The sequence below is a fragment of the Mesoplodon bidens genome (genome assembly GCF_964165515.1).
Source record: "Mesoplodon bidens genome assembly, chromosome: 5".
NCBI classification, from domain to species: Eukaryota; Metazoa; Chordata; class Mammalia; order Artiodactyla; family Ziphiidae; genus Mesoplodon; species Mesoplodon bidens.
This window is the reverse complement of record NC_138161.1, coordinates 95,861,197-95,879,268: the sequence shown is the minus strand read 5'-3', so window position 1 is coordinate 95,879,268 and position 18,072 is coordinate 95,861,197. Positions and strand designations below refer to the sequence as shown.

Sequence of the window (18,072 nt, the reverse complement as noted above, 5' to 3'; positions counted from 1 at the left end):
CTTTTCCTATATCTGTATTTTCTCCAGTTGCTAAAATTATTATACATCCTTTTAATTATAAGAAAAAGAAACAACAAATATTAATTTTTGTAAAAGGAAAAAAGTGACATATGAGTTCAGGTGCTAATGCAGCAAAGTACAAGAAATCATCTTTTCCATTTCCTGTGAAAGGGAATAGAATAGAATGCAACAGTACACTGCTAATTCCTCCAAATGGTACTTAGTGGAGGTAATTAAAAAAACTATCCCTGTGACCACTACCACCTGGCATTCATTTAATTCTTCATTCAATCATTCACTTGCTGATTACCTCCCATGGGCTAGACACACTGCTGGAAAAGTTACTTTAAAAACATCTGTTCTTCTATAAAATCCAGTGCAGAATGCATTTGGTGAGTTAGGGTGGTTTATGCTTTTTTCATAATTAAATTTTTCACCTCCTACTGCCCTTAGATTCTGCAAATCCCATATGTGATTTCTCATAGTGCATCACTGTCTCCTTCCCCACCCTCACCCATAAGTGCCGAAATTTGGGAACGATGAGGAGTAAAGCCATAGAGTTTGGCCCAGAGTGCCTTTAAATTCAAGGGTGCTCAAAAACATCATCATGACATCCTATTCAAGGATGCAACTCAAAAACCAGGAATATGTGCAGGTCACTCGGAGTTCAGTAAGCCCGAGGAGAAGATGTGGCTGTTCTGTATAATTAATGACCATCTCTGAGAGAATGGTTTGTCCCTCCAAGCTCCATCAGAAGACAGGAAACCCTAATGATCAGACTCTCCTTCCCTCTGCAGCCAAATACCTTGGCAGCTTTACAGCGGCCCCATCTTGTGGTTTATTCTTTCTGCAAGAACTCACCTGCCCTAAAGAAGAGTCCATTACTGAAAATCAAGGAAGGAGTGAACCAATGGACATGTAACACATAATAAATCCTGCTCGTGAATTATTGAATAATGCTTGTCCATAACAGCTTTTAATGTTTCAACCAAGCCAATGATTTCCGAAAAGTAATACAAGACCCTTTAGATGAATGTGGAAGTCGGGAGAACTACAGCTCATCCTTTTCTAGTCTAGTTGGATTAAAACAACTTCAGTGAAGAAATTCCTATTTTATATAAAAGAAGAAGAAAGTTTCCCTCCCCCTCTCTGTCTCTAGGGCTATATCAATACATATGTGTTAGGTCTGGTAAGACCATTCATGAGTAGAGCTACAGCCATACGATTATAGGAGCAAATGCTGTTATGGTAAATTTAATTAAATCCAATTATTATTTACTTGGTACTTTCTAGGCACTGGACACCACAAGCTTTATAAAAGTAAAATAGCCTCTGTCCTCCAAGAGCTCCCAGTCAGCTGGGAGACACAGGTATTTACCCAACTAATTTTATCTCAAGATGAATCTGATACCTCTAATAACAGAAGAACAAACACGACGTTACAGTGGCTACAGGCACGGGCTCTGCAGGTAGGCTGCTTGGGTTGGAATTCTGGTTCTACTTGTCACCAGCACAGTGACCTTGTCAAGTTACTTTGCCTTCTCTGCCTCAGTTTCTTCATCTGTGGCATGGAGATAATAATGGTACCTACCTCATAGGGTTACTGTGAAGATGAAACGTGACACAAGTGGAAGGATTGTTAATATTGGTATAATTACTACCAGCATGTGAGGTAGAGAGGGACCAATTATGACAAGAACCTGGGAAAGTGGTCCAGAGAAATGGAATCTGTGGCCAAGTTCTGAATATCGATGAGGATTTTAGTGTGCCGTGATGGGAAAGAAGGGGCAATTCGCAGCTAAGGGTTAGCCTGGAAGAAGGCCTGGAAGTAGGAAGAAGGCGGTTGAGGACGGATGAGCAGGCTGGTGGTGTGGTACCATAGCAGGCACGTGAGCTGTAGGTCTGGGGCTGCAGAGGAGATAACACTGAGAGCCAAGCAGGCCAGGACCTGACTGCAGGAGCTGAGGGCTGCCGGGCTCCGACCCTGTAGGCAAGCACAGCCCGAGAAGAAGGGTATCACAGTGCTGACTTTGAATTTTGGCTCCACCTCTGAAGAGCTATGTGACCTTGGGCAAGGTTACCTAATCTTTCTATGCCTCTGTTTTCTCACCTGTAAAATGGGTGTGGTGAGGATTAAATGATTGCCTAGGTAAAGTGCTTAGAGCCCTAGTCGGCACAGAGTGACATATGTTAAGTGTTTGCTGATGGAAGGCTCCCTATGGGCCTAGGGCGCCTCTTCCTGCCATCCTGACAGCCCTTCAGAAAATGATCATGAGCAACGACAGGGTCAAGGTCATAAGACTGCTTTTCAACTCTTCAAAAATATCACCACGAAAATAAATGCTCTCTTTTGGACAAAAACGTTCATGGTCCACGATGAAATTTCACCTCAGATGATAGACAAAGTCAGAGCTGGCACTAAACTGAGGCACACACACTACCAGGTGACAGGACGGAGTCTGCCCAAGACTTCCTCAGATCACCCTGGCCTATGCGAAGTGGCCAAGTGCACCATTTATGAGAAGCTGGGATCTGTGCTAACTTTTAAATGATGGCAAAGGTTTTAATATTCGGGAGTGGGGGGGAAGGGCACGAACCGAATGTACAATCATGACTGCTCAGACAACCCCTAAGTCAAGAACTTACTTCCAGATCCATCCTTGACTCTAGGTCCTTCAGGCTTGGCTTCAGAAATAATGTTCGCATTGGCGTTATTCTCCATCTCGATCACAAAGTCACTGTCCTCCTCAAACTCAGGATGGCTAAAGATCCAATCCAGTGCTCTTTCCAGGTTACTATTCTAATAAAACAGAACATTTTTACAACGTATGCAGTCCCGGGGCCTCATTATATCCTGACCATTTGAACCAGGATGTCAAGCAGATAGGACAGGAGGTTTGAATTCATCAGTCCTAAGTGCCTCTGAGTAAGCTCTGACTCTGCATATGAAACACACTTTCCGTGGTCATTCTGTAAGTCTCCCAACCGAAGTCTGTAACTAGATTCACTGGTAAACAACTCATAGCAGCAGGTCAGCTCTGCAAAGCCCATATCAGTCTTAGCTCAGCATTTCTGTGGGCTGATGCTTATAATGATGGGAGGCAAAATGCCAAAGAGAAAGGCATCTGTTTCAGTGCAGCCTTTTCCAAAGCCACACTAATCGCACTTGCTATCTTCTCTACCAACTGTATCTTGTGCAGATAACCACGCAGGGTAGAGGGAAGCCAACATGAGTACTGTCAGAGCTCCTCTCCTAAATGTTGGCAAAGTGGTTGAACTGCAGTAGAGGCAAGACTGATGCCTTGATTAATGATGACAACACTGGTTAGTTAAGTTACATTGTTTTAAACTGAACTCCATGTAATTCAAATCAATGGGTCATAAAAACATTTCTGTCTTCTCCCTTTGTGGTATCACTTGGTGAGTTAAAGAATTTGTTTAGATGTAGTTACAATCTCCAATTAAACAGTCAGGCAAGTAAAATAATTGGGGCATAAGCAAGTACCCCGCATACAACAAACTCTGGTTGAGACATTTCAAGCATTTTAAAGGGAAACAGGTTTTTCCAGCTACACTGCCCGGAGCCAGGAGAGAGCCGCTGTGACCTCAGCAAGGGACCTCAGCAGGCAGAAAGTTTCAGTTGCTACTGACAAAACACAAACTACCTCCAACAAGATGAAGGTGTTCACATACAGTCTCCCAGGCTTACCGTTGCTCGTAGCGCCTGAAGAGCCTGATTTCGATGGAATCCCATGGAAGTAATGAGAGCTACAGTTTCCTCCGGAGGTTGGTTATCCAGTCCAGCAGAGGCTCCAGCAGAAGCTGCTCCTCCATAACCCGGCATGGTCAGCGGCTCGGCAAAATCTGGGGAAAATAATCACACTCAGGCCCTTTTCTTTTTTTGGGGGGGTCTTGAAATAAACAACATTTTAGAGCTAAGAAGAAAAAATACCTAAAGTTAAAATAATCAAGACAGTCTGGTACTGGCATAAGGATAAACATATAGATCAACAGACCAATCAAACAGAATTGAGAGTTCAAATATAAACCCACATACCTATGGTCAACTGATTTTCAACAAGGCTACCGAGACCATTCAAAGGGGAAAGGACAGTCTTTTCAACAAATAGTACTGGGACAACTACATATCCACATGCAAAAAAATAAAGTTAGACCCCTACCTTATACCATATGTAAAAATTAACTCCAAATGGATCATTGGCCTAAATGTCAGAGCTAAAACTACAGAACTCTTAGAAGAAAGCATATGAGAAAATCTCTGCGACCTTGGGTTAGGCAATGGTTTCTTAGGTACACCAAAAGCACAAGTGACAAAAGAAAAAAACAAACAAATTGGACTTCATCAAAATTAAAAACTTTTGTGCTTCAAAGGACACCATCAAGAAAGTGAAAAGACAACCCACACAATGGGAGAAAATATTTGCAAATCATATATCTGATAAGGCACCTGTATCCAGAGCTCTTAGAATTCAACAATACAGATAACCTCATTAAAAATGGGCAAAGGATTTGAAGAGACATTTCTTCAAAGATACATAAATGGCCAATAAGCATATGAAAAGACGTTCATCATTAGCCATTAGGGAAATGCAAATCAAAACGACAATGAGATACCACTTCTCATCCAGTGGATTGGGTATAATAAAAACAATAACAACGAGGGTTGGTGAGGATGTGGAGAAACTGGAACCCTCATACATTGCTGATGGGAATGTTGTACAGCCACTGTTGAAAACAATTTGGTGGTTTCTAAGAAAGTCAAATGTGGAGTTACTATATGACACCGCAATTCCACTCAAAAGAAATGAAAACATGTCCACATAAAAATTTGTACACAAAATGTTTATAGCAGCATTATTCATAATAGCCAAAAAGTGGAAACAACCCAAATGTCTACCAACTGATGAAAGGATAAATAAAATATAGTACGTCCATACAACAGACTATTATTCAGCCATAAAAAGGAATGAAGTACCAATACATGCCACAACACAGATGAACCTTGAAAGCATTATGCTAAGTGACAGAAGCCAAAAACAAAAGATCTCATATTGTATGATTACATCTATATGAAACATCCAAAATAGGCAAATCCACAGAGCCGGAAAGTAGACTCGTGATTGTCAGGGGCTAGAGAGAGCAGGGGAAATGTGAAAGGGACTGCTATTGTGTACAGAATTTCTTTTTGGAAATTAACTGGTGATGGTGGCACAATTCTGCGAATCTACTAAAAAAAAAAACACTGAAATGTACACTTTAAATGAGGAAATTATATGGTATGTGAATCATAGCTTAATAAAGTAGATAAAAGTAAAAGCTAACTAAACAGCCCCTATTTCTTCATGCACATTTTTCTATCTCAAGTCCTCCTCATCTCTTAGCTAGAAGTTTATCCCATATCTTTCCAATGGTCTTTTCGCTACTGAATTATACAATTTAAAAGGGTGAATTAATCTCAACAAAGCTATTATTTAAAAAAGGAGGAAAGACAAAGATTGTGACTTTGCTACATGGGCAAAATAACCATCCCCCAGCCTCATGCAGCAGATTATGAGCTGAAAGGTCATCTTCTGGGACACATCCAGAGGACACAGTAGGACCAAGGCTTAACATCACTGAGGATCACATCAGATTCCAAAGCCATTCCATTTTCTGACCACCTACCTGGCTCTTCCATGTGAACAATGATCCAGTTGAAGGCCACTTCGGCTCCCATATTTCCAGTAAAATACACAGCCTTCCGACATGCTTCCAGAGGGAAACCCATCTCAGCCAGCTGCATCACTGATGACTCATCGATGTCTGATGCTACAGAGCACACAGGATATTCTGGTGTAAAAAAGTCAACCCTATTTCTTCTCGTCTTAGCTTCTCTTTGCCCCTTATCCACATGCTACCCAAAGAACGGGCTATTTTGTTTAATATGTACATGGTGGTTTAACTGTGTTTTGTTTTAAGCCATCCAAATATTAAGCTATTTGAGTTGAGTTTTAATCTTTTTTTTTTGAGTTTTTTTTGAGTTTTAATCTTTGACCTAAATAGGAACCATGGTAATTACCTGAACAATCCAAGCACTGAAAAACAACTCTCTAATTTCCTATGGGGAGATCTAGTGTATTCCCAGAACCATTTCAGTCTCTTACATCACTCTCAAGACCACTACAGCAGCCTCTCCTATGGACTGCTGAAATTTGAAGAGAAAAGCATTATCTACAGGCCAAAAAGCCTATTCCTTAGATCTCACAGAAGGTTATAGCAGGCCTTTAGATATATTAGCAATCAAAGGATGTAATCAGCTCTGAGAAATGGAGAGCCCAATGTTATGATAGAAGGAAAGAATGTGTTTGTTAATTGTATACATTTAAGATATTAAAAAAGATTGCTTTACAAACCTAACTTCGGTTTAGACACATATTTTGCTTTCTTTTCATAATAATATATAAATATTGGTAGAGAGATGTGTGTTTATCGATACATAGACATAAATAGATATGTATGTATATGCACACATATACATGCTTGTATGCATATGTATACTTGTACATGGGTGTGTATGTATGTCCGTGTGTGTGTACACATACACACCTACAAAGTGCTCTCAAATTATACCAAAGGTGGGGAGGGAACAGGAGCACAAAATATACCCCTTATGTTTTCCATGTCCTGAGGTCTGTAATCTACTGAAAACTCTGCCAAAGACAGCAATCAGTAGAAGAACTGAAGAACAGAGACATCTGTTCTACAAAAATTGTACTGAAAATGTATTTACCGAAGTTCTCTCTCAAGAGGATATACAAAACATCCTATCAAGATAAAATTTTAAGAAAGCAATGATGTAGGACAACAGTGATTCCCCAACTGTGTTCTAGAGAATCCTAGTGTTCTAAGAGAGATGTAATTACTGAACCACAAAACAAGGGACTTCCATGGTCAAATAAGTTTTTTAAACCTGCATTCTCAATTCTCTCTAGAAATTCACAGTGTGCATTAAGGTAGTGAAAATTCTAAAGTCCTATAATAAAGACTCCTGCAGTAGGTTGGGATTAACACATACACACTACTATATATAAAACAGATAACCAACAAGGACCTACTGTATAGCACAGGGAACTATACTCAATATTTTACAGTAGCCTATAAAAGAAAAGAATCTAAAAAAAGAATAGATATATATATGTATAACTGAATCACTGTGCTATACACCTGAAACTAACACATTATAGTTGATTTACAAATTTACAAATCAACTATACTTCAGTCAAATAAAATATTAAAAATATTTTAAAATTTTAGTAACAACAACAAAAAAGACCTGTGAAACTCTTTCTACAGAATACTTTTCAACACCTTGTAAAAGACCCTGTTCCCTAGAATGCAGTTAAAGTAATGCAGCTTAATAAATGTATGCATGTATATAATAGCATATTAAATTGAAAATGTATAATTCCATTTTGGGGAAAATACAGTGAGCCAGGCACAGGCAAAGAACAGTAGAAGGACAGATGCCAAATGTTAATAGTGGTTATAGATGAAACCAGAGATGACTGTTTTCACCAATCCATAATTTCTACATATCTTTTCACTTTGGAATAAGAAAATAATCAAAGTTATTCCTTTTAAATATCTGAGAAAGGTAGGATATACATGTAAATTAACCCAAGATAATACTGTTTTCTCCTGCTGAACATAGGTTATTGGTAATAAGACAGCAGGCTTAGATCAGGAGGAAAATGGAAAATGGCTGAATGCTCACTGTCAGACAGGCTCTGACACAGTTCCAACCACCCATCACCTCCCCTGGGGCAAGATCCTGGAGGCCGGCTCTCTGCAGGGTCAGGGGCATCGAAACTCCTCACATTTCCAGAAAAGGTCGAGTGACATGAAAAGCATGCTTGATGCCTAGCCCTGGCTCTGGTCCTAGCTCTTGGGTCTCTGAACTTTCCTAGGTCTCAGTTTTATCCTCTATAAAAGGTCACCTACTCTGCCCTTCTTACTGTGACATTCAAACAAGAATCTGGGCTTTGTATTAATAGCACAGTTAAATACAGTTGGAAGAATTTATGGAGTAATAAACTCAACATTACTCATGGTAACCATTCAAAAATATTGTTATCATTACAATCAGATTATTTACAGAGGCGATCATTCGCCCATGACGCTCGCTGACCCTAACAGCCTTTCCCAGCAATCAGCAAATCAAAATTGACCCAAGAAAGGAAATAGGGAGGTCTAAGCCATGTGATCAATCATGTAAAGCGTTTGCAAAGTAAAACACTTGAACTTCTAAATTAACAACAGTGTCTCCAGAAAGGCTTTTCAGACAAAAAGATTCAGAGCATTTTGTGTTACACACTCCTCCTTCCTGCTAATTAATATCTAAATATTCACTATAAATAGTTTATTTTTTTCACGTTCTTTAGAAAATCAAGAGTATCAACTCTCACAGGATTAAAGAACTAAACGACTACAAAATTGACAAACAATCCGATGGAACTAACACCCTTAAGAGTATTAATTAATACTACCATGTCCTGTCAGTGGTGTACCTTCATTATGTGTCCAGAAGCAGGAGTGGAAAAAGTGACAGGCCACCATGCCATCACTGCAGAAGGAGGCCTACTCGTGGCCAAAGAGGGAAGAAATGGCATCATTATCCCCCGTTCACACACGAGGAAACTGAGGCTCAGAGAAGTTAAGTTAATGATTCTAGATCACACAGTCACAAATGGCAGAGCCGAGATTCCAGCTCAGGGCTGCTTTGCTCTCACCCTAATGTTCACTCTCCTGAACCACAGGGCCACCTAATCACCATGTCACTGGTTTAGATTCGCTACTACCTCAACTTGCAGGCCAAGGACTGTGCCCACCCGGAAAAACTGCACAGACACCGGTACAGAACAATGCCCCTTTACTGAATCCCACAGATAAATGAGTTAGACCGGTAACAACGGTAGGACACTGAGAAAAAACATAAAAGATACATACGGTCTATCAACTGGTTCATCAGGCGATCTGGAAATTAAAGGAGAGGGAGGGAAGTGAGACCAAACCATGGCAAAGTGTCCTGGAGAAAGAAAAAGAGTTAATCCGGGGCACTTGCTCACCAGTCCCCCCTTGAGATCCCACACTGTTGTCAGCCCCTCCGTCCCCCCATCAGACCACCCCAGCCTGCACGACATAAAGTCATTCCAGGAAGGAGGGAGAATACCAGGTTTCAGGCATTTAGAGCAGATAAACAGGACTCTCTGCTTATCATCTTATTGAACTAAATAATTTCTCTCTCTGTCCTTCTAAGAACTCTGTATAATTACAAACCAAGGACTCTGTTACTGAACATGAGAGAAAGCAGGAGCAATGCTAATAAACCATCTTGTATTTCTCTGACACTCAAGACTGATCTCTTCTTTCTAGAACTTCTTTAATGAACCACCTGTACCCCACATAACCCAGGCTGCCCCACCTACAGGCCCCTTCCCTGCTCTGTCCTCTGTAATTTAGAGAATAATGTAACACAGGTGCCAATTTTGAATCCTAGCTTGCTCCTCCTGGATTCACCTTACCCCAGCATGGTCACCAATAATATACTCTGCTCAGCTGATGGAAATCCTGTGGTTGGCAGGGCCCCGAGCCATCTGGCACTATTAGCTAATGTACCTAATTAACTCATTAGGAAGGTGAACAGTAAACAGGTGGGCAAGCAAAGCCAGCATGAAAGTGATTTCACCAGAATAACTGAGCTAACAATGAAACCAAGATTTCTCCACGCTGCTTTTGGACTCACAAAGGCAATCATTTTTTGCATGTCCTTTTCCCTTTAAAAGTTAAGTATTTTGAACAAGGACTACTTTAAGGTTCAGAGAGTAAGAGAAACTCAAACCGCTCCCTTGCTATGAAGCAATAACAAAGATTGGGAGGTGAGACATGGGTAAGATTTTTAAAACCAACACATGTGGTTGAATTTCCCTTTTCGGTTCTCTAAAGGTACTCCAAGAAGGACACAGCTCCCCCAGACGAAGAGTCCACTGAAAACACACCCCTTCTCTTCCCCACAGGCCCATTAGGGGAAAGAGGGAGGCGGGGAGGGAGGCAAAGTCCGAGGCAACATAACCTAAAAACTTTCTGGAGCTTTGCTGCCCTCTGCTGCCACTGATTTCCACGGGCCCGTTTCGACCACTCACGATGGGTCTCTGTGCCCCTTCCCATGACTACTGTAAGCTTACAGTTGCAGCCAGGCTTCACTTGTGTGTGTCCACAGTGGGTTACAACACAGGAAGGCACCAAGGGACAATGGAGTGTTGGAAGAAAAGGGACTATGCCAGCAGAGGAGAGGGGAGGGGTCGAGAAGGTCCTCCTGGCAGAAGATGGTACCTTTTGAGTCATCAGGAATAACTACAGGGGGGCTGATGTCCGGAAGTTCCTCCTCTCCTGGCTGTAACCCCCTGGCTCGGAGATGGTTGATATCAAGTAGATCTGGCATATCAATAGAAACATCTGCAAAACGAGAGAGATTATATTAACTGGGCTCTCCAAATACCCACAATCACCTCCTAAATCCAACACCATTAACTCTAGGCACAAGTGTCTAGGCAGAGCCAGGGGATGCTTTACAGTTCCCTGGAGTAAATCACGGGACCAGCAGACTCATTGAGACTGATAAGATTTTAATGCAGAGTCAGGGGAAACACAGAGGCAGGGTTTCACACTGAACAAGAACAAACGAGGGAAACCAGAGGTTGAAAACTGGGAGCCCGTAGAACACTTGTAGACACTTTCTGCTTGATGTTTTTTAAATGTTGGCAACAAATTCCAATTTTTAAATTGGAAAATGTAATTCAGAAGTCCAGATTCCCAACTCATTTGAAAAACAAACACCTGTAGCAGAGTCTCACGCGGCAACAACCGCCTAGGGCTGATCTTTAGCTCCCACTCTCGGGCACCGTGTACCCTCCGTGCCCGTCCGTCACAGACCCACCACTCCCACGACCCTGAGCATCATATCTGTGCTATTCTGATTGTTATGGCAGAGAAATGTTTTCCTAATCCACGTCTTCATGCAAAATGGGAATACCCAAGAAAGACCAAGACTGCTATCGCTACCTGTTTCTTACACCCAGCCTACTTCTTTCATTTACATTATCACCCTGTCCTTATTAGGCATCTGAGTTTGCAACCTGTAGTTTATGCCTTTTCTCAGATCATGATGGGTACTGTGATTATTCTACCTAAGGTAATAAAGAATGAAGCTTTAAAGAAATTAATTGAACCTCAAGTGTATTCGTCTTGAGGAACATTTTTTTTAACTTCTCAGCCCAGTTGTCATTGTGTTGACTTACTCAGATACAAAATGTATCAGAGTCTAAGAATCTGTTGAGATTTATAACTGCACACATTCAGATATGGTCATAGTGGAAAATGGGTTCAAATGCTGGCGGAGGACATGTCTCTCGGGCTAGCAAACAGAACCTGAAAATACTATCCTCAAAACCAATTATGATGCTAGGTATGTAAATCCTATTTTAAAACAACCACCCAAAGAAAAGGCTTAGTTAAAAAAAAATTTAAATCTCAGCAGACAGCAAAATCAAACACAATGTCTGACCAACAAAATCAATACAATTGTTCCTCAACAGAAAATTTCAGGTTCATTAAAGAAAGCTTTGAGGCTGCTTTAATTTCAGCAAGACTGTGAAACCTGAGTTTTTTATCCTTTACCAATATTCGAAGGACAAAGAAAAATAAGAAAACTGTTTCCAAAGCAGTTCAAAGTCTTTAGAAGTCAGTTTTCTCTCTCAGGTCCAAGGAGGAAAGGCTCAGTGACAAGCAGCCTGCCCTCTGCCCTCCTCCCTGCCCACAAAATTATTCCACCAGGAAGAGGAGGATAAGCTACAGGCTCACACGCTGCATAAATGCCGCGTGGAAACAAGTGCTATGCAAACTGTTAGTGCCAGAGGTTTCTGGGAAATCACTCCCTCGACTTTACATTCTTTTTACTTACCACCTTCAGATGAGCAGATGAGTGCTTAATTAACCAGCATAGGGATTGATTGTTGTTTTTTAAGTGCTCAAAAACATAAAAACTTTAAAAGACTGGCAAACAGTCTGAGGTACTTGCTGGAGAAATCAGAGGGTAAAACTGTACACCCTTCCACGGCCCTGAGGATAGCCTAGGAACGAACACCTTGATATTCGATCGAGATGATGGAGAAAATGTTCCTCTGCATTGTCTGGAAAGCTAACCTCTAACAATGGTCAAGGGCCCTTAAGATTAGCAAGAAGAAAGCCCATTTCAGCCAAAGTCACGTCCCTTTCTTGACTTTTTAATACAACTGACTATACTCATGTTATTATTAACAAAATGTGTATGACTTAAGCAAATGTCATAACCACACCTTCCTGCTTCAGAGGCAGAGGCGAGATGCTAAGAAGAGAGTCTATTTTCAATTACTTGCACCTCCAAGCGTGGTTTTTGGACCAGTAGCATTAGCAGCATCAGCATCACCTGGGAACATATTAGAATAAAGCACCCCTGGGCTCCCCCACCCCCAGACCTGCTGAATCAGTACCTGCATTTTACCAAGATCTGTTAAAGTTTGGGAAGTATGGTTTGATAACATGAGGCTCCCGTTTTCACTCTTAGAATCTGGTCATTCCAGAACCCAGTATTAGAGGGATGGGTTAGCATGTAGCAATTTTTTTTTTTTTTTTTTTTTTTTACTATCAGTGCTTATCATATATTCTTATCTTTCAAAAGAGAAAAGTGAGAATCATGGAAAAAGAATGAAATGAAACTGTTTCTGGCAGCCAGCCACATGGGCTCTTTCACATGCCATGTTTTTTAAATAGCTAATTTGATGTTTCAAGCAAAAGCATGCAAAAGATACCTACCAAATTTTTTGGGAACCCAGTCAAGACCAAAAGTGAACTTCTTTATCTGCACTACCAAGTATTCAGGGAATGAGGCAAAGCGAGATGTTCTGGGAAACACAAGGGGATTAGATCAATGAAACAAGGCAATAAGAATTATGAATACAGTTCACGAAGCATCAAAAGCTGTGTCTGAGGCACACCCAGCAGTTCCAGTGCCTGCACTGAAGAGGAGGAACATGCACACACACCTGAGTGGACACACACTCACCACCTCACCGTTCATCCTGGCCTTTTCACAAGAAGAAAATGTTTAACAGAGGGCAACGTTGTCCCTGAGGATGATTTTGGGCACGTTGCAAAATTATTACTCTTACTTTGCTGTGGCATTTTATATTTCTGAAATGTGGTTTTCAACCATAAACATTTGTTTTCTTCTAAAACCCTTGCTAGAATTTAATATATGTATTTGTAGGCGTGGGTGGGCACCTGTGCATTGTGTTTGTGTAGGTTTGAAAAAGCTCCCCGAGCAATCCTGACACACACCAAACCTGCTCCAACTAAGAGTCTCTATCTGGTAGCACAGAGTTGCCATAAGGAGGGTTTATTGGAAATTTGGTTGAGGCTGACTATTGGAAATGCCAGGGCCTCATTAAAATACTACTGCACCTAAAATCCATGGCCACATGGATCCTAAAGGTGTGTGTATATGTGTGTGCATATATATATATATGTATTCTGGGGTATCTAAAATATCTAAATCTGGGCCTTAAATTTAAAAATTAATATATATGGTCAATGTCTTAAGTTTCATTTCAAACTTCCAAGAATGCTTAATTGCCTGAACGTGAGTTCGACAATTTTATGCACAAACTATTAAACTTATACACCAAATTCATGCCCCAGTTCCAACTCATTCTCTCCACATTTATTATCTTGTTTATAACAACCATTTCCATTTAAGTGTCCATGTGGGTACAATAAGTAAATGGAAAAAAGAAAATCAGCTGTAGACAGATACTATAGGTACCTTTTAAAATAAAAGATTCTAGAACATGCTCCCTACAAGCTCTACTTTTCAAATCTAGTCAGTGCCTTCTATGCGACATGCATCTTCCCAGAATTCAGAAAACAACGCTAATGCATTGCTGCCCCCTAGTGTACAAGAGAAGCCATGGTTCAGGGGCAGAGGACTGTCCAAAAAGTGTCAAAAGGCTTGGATGCTACTTAATTCACTCCAAATTTGACCCTTTTTGAAGCTTCATCTTCACATTTACAAAATAGATTAATTAATAATTTCTACCTTCCAGGGCTGTGCAATGTTCATGAAATGACATGAAACCACCTGGCACACAAGACTGTGCTGTGTATATCTAAGGTAATCAGCATGATTATTTTGTCATGAAAGAGCTAGAATCCACGAGGCCCTGGACACTGACCTGGTTTGTCACTGATCTGTACTTTGCCCCAGGCAAGTCACTTAACCTCTCTGGATCTCAAATTCTCCATCACAAGGAGGACAGAAGGGTACAGGCAATAATATAAGGGAGCTCTTCAAAAACCAGGAGCTGAACTATTTTAGCCTGCCTCACTCTCCAGAAACTATACATTACTTCTAATTAGGTTTTCCTATCTTCTGAGAAGCAGTAATATCAATAAATTATCATTCTTAAATATAGATGAATCCTCAGTTTCACCAAAAACCAAGAAACTCCATCTGGTATTTTCAACCACTGTAAAAATGTCCTCTCTGACCCCTTCCTCTTACCACATTCACTTAAAAACTGGAAAATACATAATAGTGAAATCAGCCAAAAGTCATCAGTAAATCAATGATTTCCAAACTGTGGTTCAGGAGCCCAAAGACTCTTGTGGTTGCTCTTCAGTCAGTATCTGGGTGAGGAATCAGCCGGTAATACCATGGGGTGGGGGGCAGTGGAGGAAACTCGGCTGGTCGGCTGGGGGGACTGGCGAGGGATAATTTAACACATCACTTTGTTATGGGTAGCCACCAACCTAAGAGTATCAGAAAGCAGGTTAGATGGTGCCCACATTATATTTACCCTATTAGGTAAACATTCCTTATTCATCTCTGTAACCTCTATAGGGTCTTAAGTTGAATCACACATGTAGTGACGGCTCAATATAAATGTGTTCAATCTCAAGATGAATACTTGGCATTCATTAATTAGAGGCTTGGGACATCAAGTTTGTTAAATCCAGCAAAGTTATAAATTATGCACCACTTACCCTCTTATTCCTAAAATCATTCCTGGAATTAAAATTTTTCTTGAAAAGTTATGTATTTAATAAATACCATTAGAATATAAATCATTCAAAAAGGTCTAGACAGACAGCAAATTTACCTCAAAGAATTGTTACGGGAACTGAGTTAGGACATAAAGTGCTTAGAACTTTATGTCCTAAGTGCCTGACAACAATACATTATCTATTGACAACCTATTATTATTTAAAATATAACAATTGTTCACTTATTACAATTCAGGCAAAAACATTATGAAAGCCTTAAGAAAAATATATATAAACTGTCCCTCTCCCTGAAATTGAATATTTTATTGAAAACCTGGTCGCTAAAAAAATACAATTCTATCCTTCCCACTAAATATGTTGAAAACATGATAATCAACCACAGTCAAATTGTACAATCCAAGGCAAAAAAAAAGATAAAAGTAATGTAACAACAATAACAGTATATATTTACTCTGCCAGACACTGTACAAAGCATTTTATGTAGCTTGTCTGTCTTAATCCTCACCTCAACCCTATAAAGAAAGTTCTATTATTATTCCCAGTTTACATATAAGGAAAGAGGCTTATGGAGGTGAGGTCACTTGGCCAAGGTCACATACCAATAAGTCTTATGCTGAGGATTCCAACGCTGCCAGTCCACCTAAAGCTTGTGCTCTGGAACCCCATACCGTGCTTTTCTCTTCATAAATGATAAAGGTCAAGACAAAAATCTCTCTCTGTTTACCCTTAATCCATGAGCTGCTTGAGGGGAGGACTTAGGTCTTGTTCAATTCATTGCCCAGAATATACTAGATGAGCAATAATATTTGCTGGGTGAATAAAATTTCCAAACACTAATATTCTTCCTGAACACTGTCTGTTCAGGACCAATTAAGGGAAGGCTCTTTATGTCTGGTCCATACTGACCCAAGATCTACCAAGAGGACATCTTTTGCCTCTTCCTGGCCTTTCAGACTCTGGGTCTAACACAAGAAAAATTCAAGGCCCCAAATTAACATAATAAGGAGATAATGTCTATACTACTGGCAATAAGAAAAAGAAAGAAAAAAACATCTTTTAGGAATCCACTGAACTGGTTTCCCCAAAACTATTATTTGAAACATGATAAGGTATAATAAGGAATAAACAAGGCTATATAAGGATTATAAAGATACAAACATAAGCAAGCACGATAAGAAATATGCGGGCAGTGTGTAACACAAGGATTAAGAGTTTAAGCTTTGAACTTGAATGAATTCCAAGTCTGCCACTTAGCGGCCAATTACTTCTTTTATTTCCTCGTCTGTAAAATAGGGAGAATAATGCACCTACCTGGTAGCAATACTAAGAGGATTAAGTGATAACGGATGGGAAGCACTTAGCACAAAACCGGGAATAATAAATGTGCCATAATGGTAGTTGCTTTGTTACCCTAAAACATTGTTTTTTCCTTTCCCACAAGACCAGTTTTCCATTATCAACAATTGTGATACATCCAGTATTAATTTTCTTTCATATGCATTTAACCGTAAGAGTATGTGTGTATGCAAAAGACAGAGAAAATTTAATATCTATTGTTAAGGATTAGAGAAAGCAGAGACCCCTCCTCAAGGATTCTAGGTTAATTATGTTAGCACTGCCTACAACTAAATATTTTGTAGCATTTGAGGAGAAAATCAAGTCAGCATGCACTATTCCTCCACTCAGGTATAAGAAGGAATTGGGTGGTGACTTTGCCCCAGGATAGAACACAAGCTGGGAAGTGGACACAGGAGAAGAATCCAGATCTCCCAGGGATCAGAAACTGTCTCTGTGGAAAGCTAACACCTCCTAGCTCCACTTTAAAGATGGGCCTTTTCCTAGTGATGAGAAGGCTCCTTCCCTAAGGTCCAGAGAGTGACATACTCTCTGGGCCTTAGGGAAGACTCACCACCACTTTACTGAAGAGCACAAAAGGGTGACCAAGTGGACAGGCCAATGAAGATCACTCTGCAGCTCACATGTGATGCTGGGGGCTTTCTAAGCCTAGAAAGCCCCCGATCACTTCCACCCCACACAGTATCAGAATTAAAAGCACAAAGAGAAAAGGATGTTTGAGGAATCTTCAGCCTACTGTGAATAATTAAATTTAGGAAAACAAATCAATAAAAATCAACACACTGTACACAAAGTCACACAATGTTGTATATATTTCAAAAAGTTGTTTCCACCACCAATATAATATAGTGTTTAGCTTTCTAACTGCCTAAAGATGTGTCCAATTGTAGTGAAGTGAATCTCGAACATTTAACATGCCAGCTCACCAGGTGTTATCTTCAAGGACACACACAAACACACGCACGCACGTGCGCACACACACACACACACACTCCAAAACTGAGCAGTCCTCAGATGAAAACTTACCCCACAATGATTAACGGATAATTGAACTATTATTAATCTCATTTAGATATGAAGAAACTTTTTAAAGGAAATTATTGTAAGAAAATATGGCTTTTTTTAAGCTCTTGAAATAAATTCTTGTTTTCCCATGTTTAACACATGAAGTCGTCATCTGAAACAGAGGCATCCTGAGAGATGGCTGTCACACAGAATAAGTAATTCAGGTTTGACTGCTACTTGAAGTTGTGATAAAAAATAGCCAGCAGTAGCTCGTCCATGCTTCCCTGACCTTCACATCAACAAGAGCTCAGGCATAGCCTAGAAGAAAAATGGCTGAAGAATATCTAGAAGTAGTAAGACTACCAGAGCCTAACTTTTAGACCTTCCCTCTTTTTATGCCACTGTAAATACTCTTTCTCCACCTGTATGAAGTGTGCGGGCAAAGACTTGACTGTATAAAATCAATTAAGGTGTCAAGTGGAGAAAAAAAAAATTTTTTTCAATGTACCTGACAATAAGGCTCACAATATAGAAACAGAACATCTCCTGACCACA

At 40.2% G+C, this 18,072-nt stretch overlaps 1 protein-coding gene across 3 annotated transcripts in view; it reads right to left on the bottom strand.

Moving 5' to 3' along the window:
• USP13 (ubiquitin specific peptidase 13) overlaps nt 1-18,072 on the bottom strand; it is a 128,105-nt gene that overhangs the window by 24,841 nt on the left and 85,192 nt on the right. For all 3 annotated transcript variants that reach the window (XM_081234770.1, XM_081234771.1, XM_081234772.1), the window contains exons 14-19: nt 12,907-12,995; nt 10,390-10,512; nt 9,007-9,033; nt 5,686-5,829; nt 3,710-3,864; nt 2,647-2,800 (exon numbers count right to left, since the gene is read on the bottom strand). In XM_081234770.1, the coding sequence (XP_081090896.1) occupies nt 2,647-2,800; nt 3,710-3,864; nt 5,686-5,829; nt 9,007-9,033; nt 10,390-10,512; nt 12,907-12,995 (692 nt within the window). The remainder of the gene's footprint in view (nt 1-2,646; nt 2,801-3,709; nt 3,865-5,685; nt 5,830-9,006; nt 9,034-10,389; nt 10,513-12,906; nt 12,996-18,072) is intronic.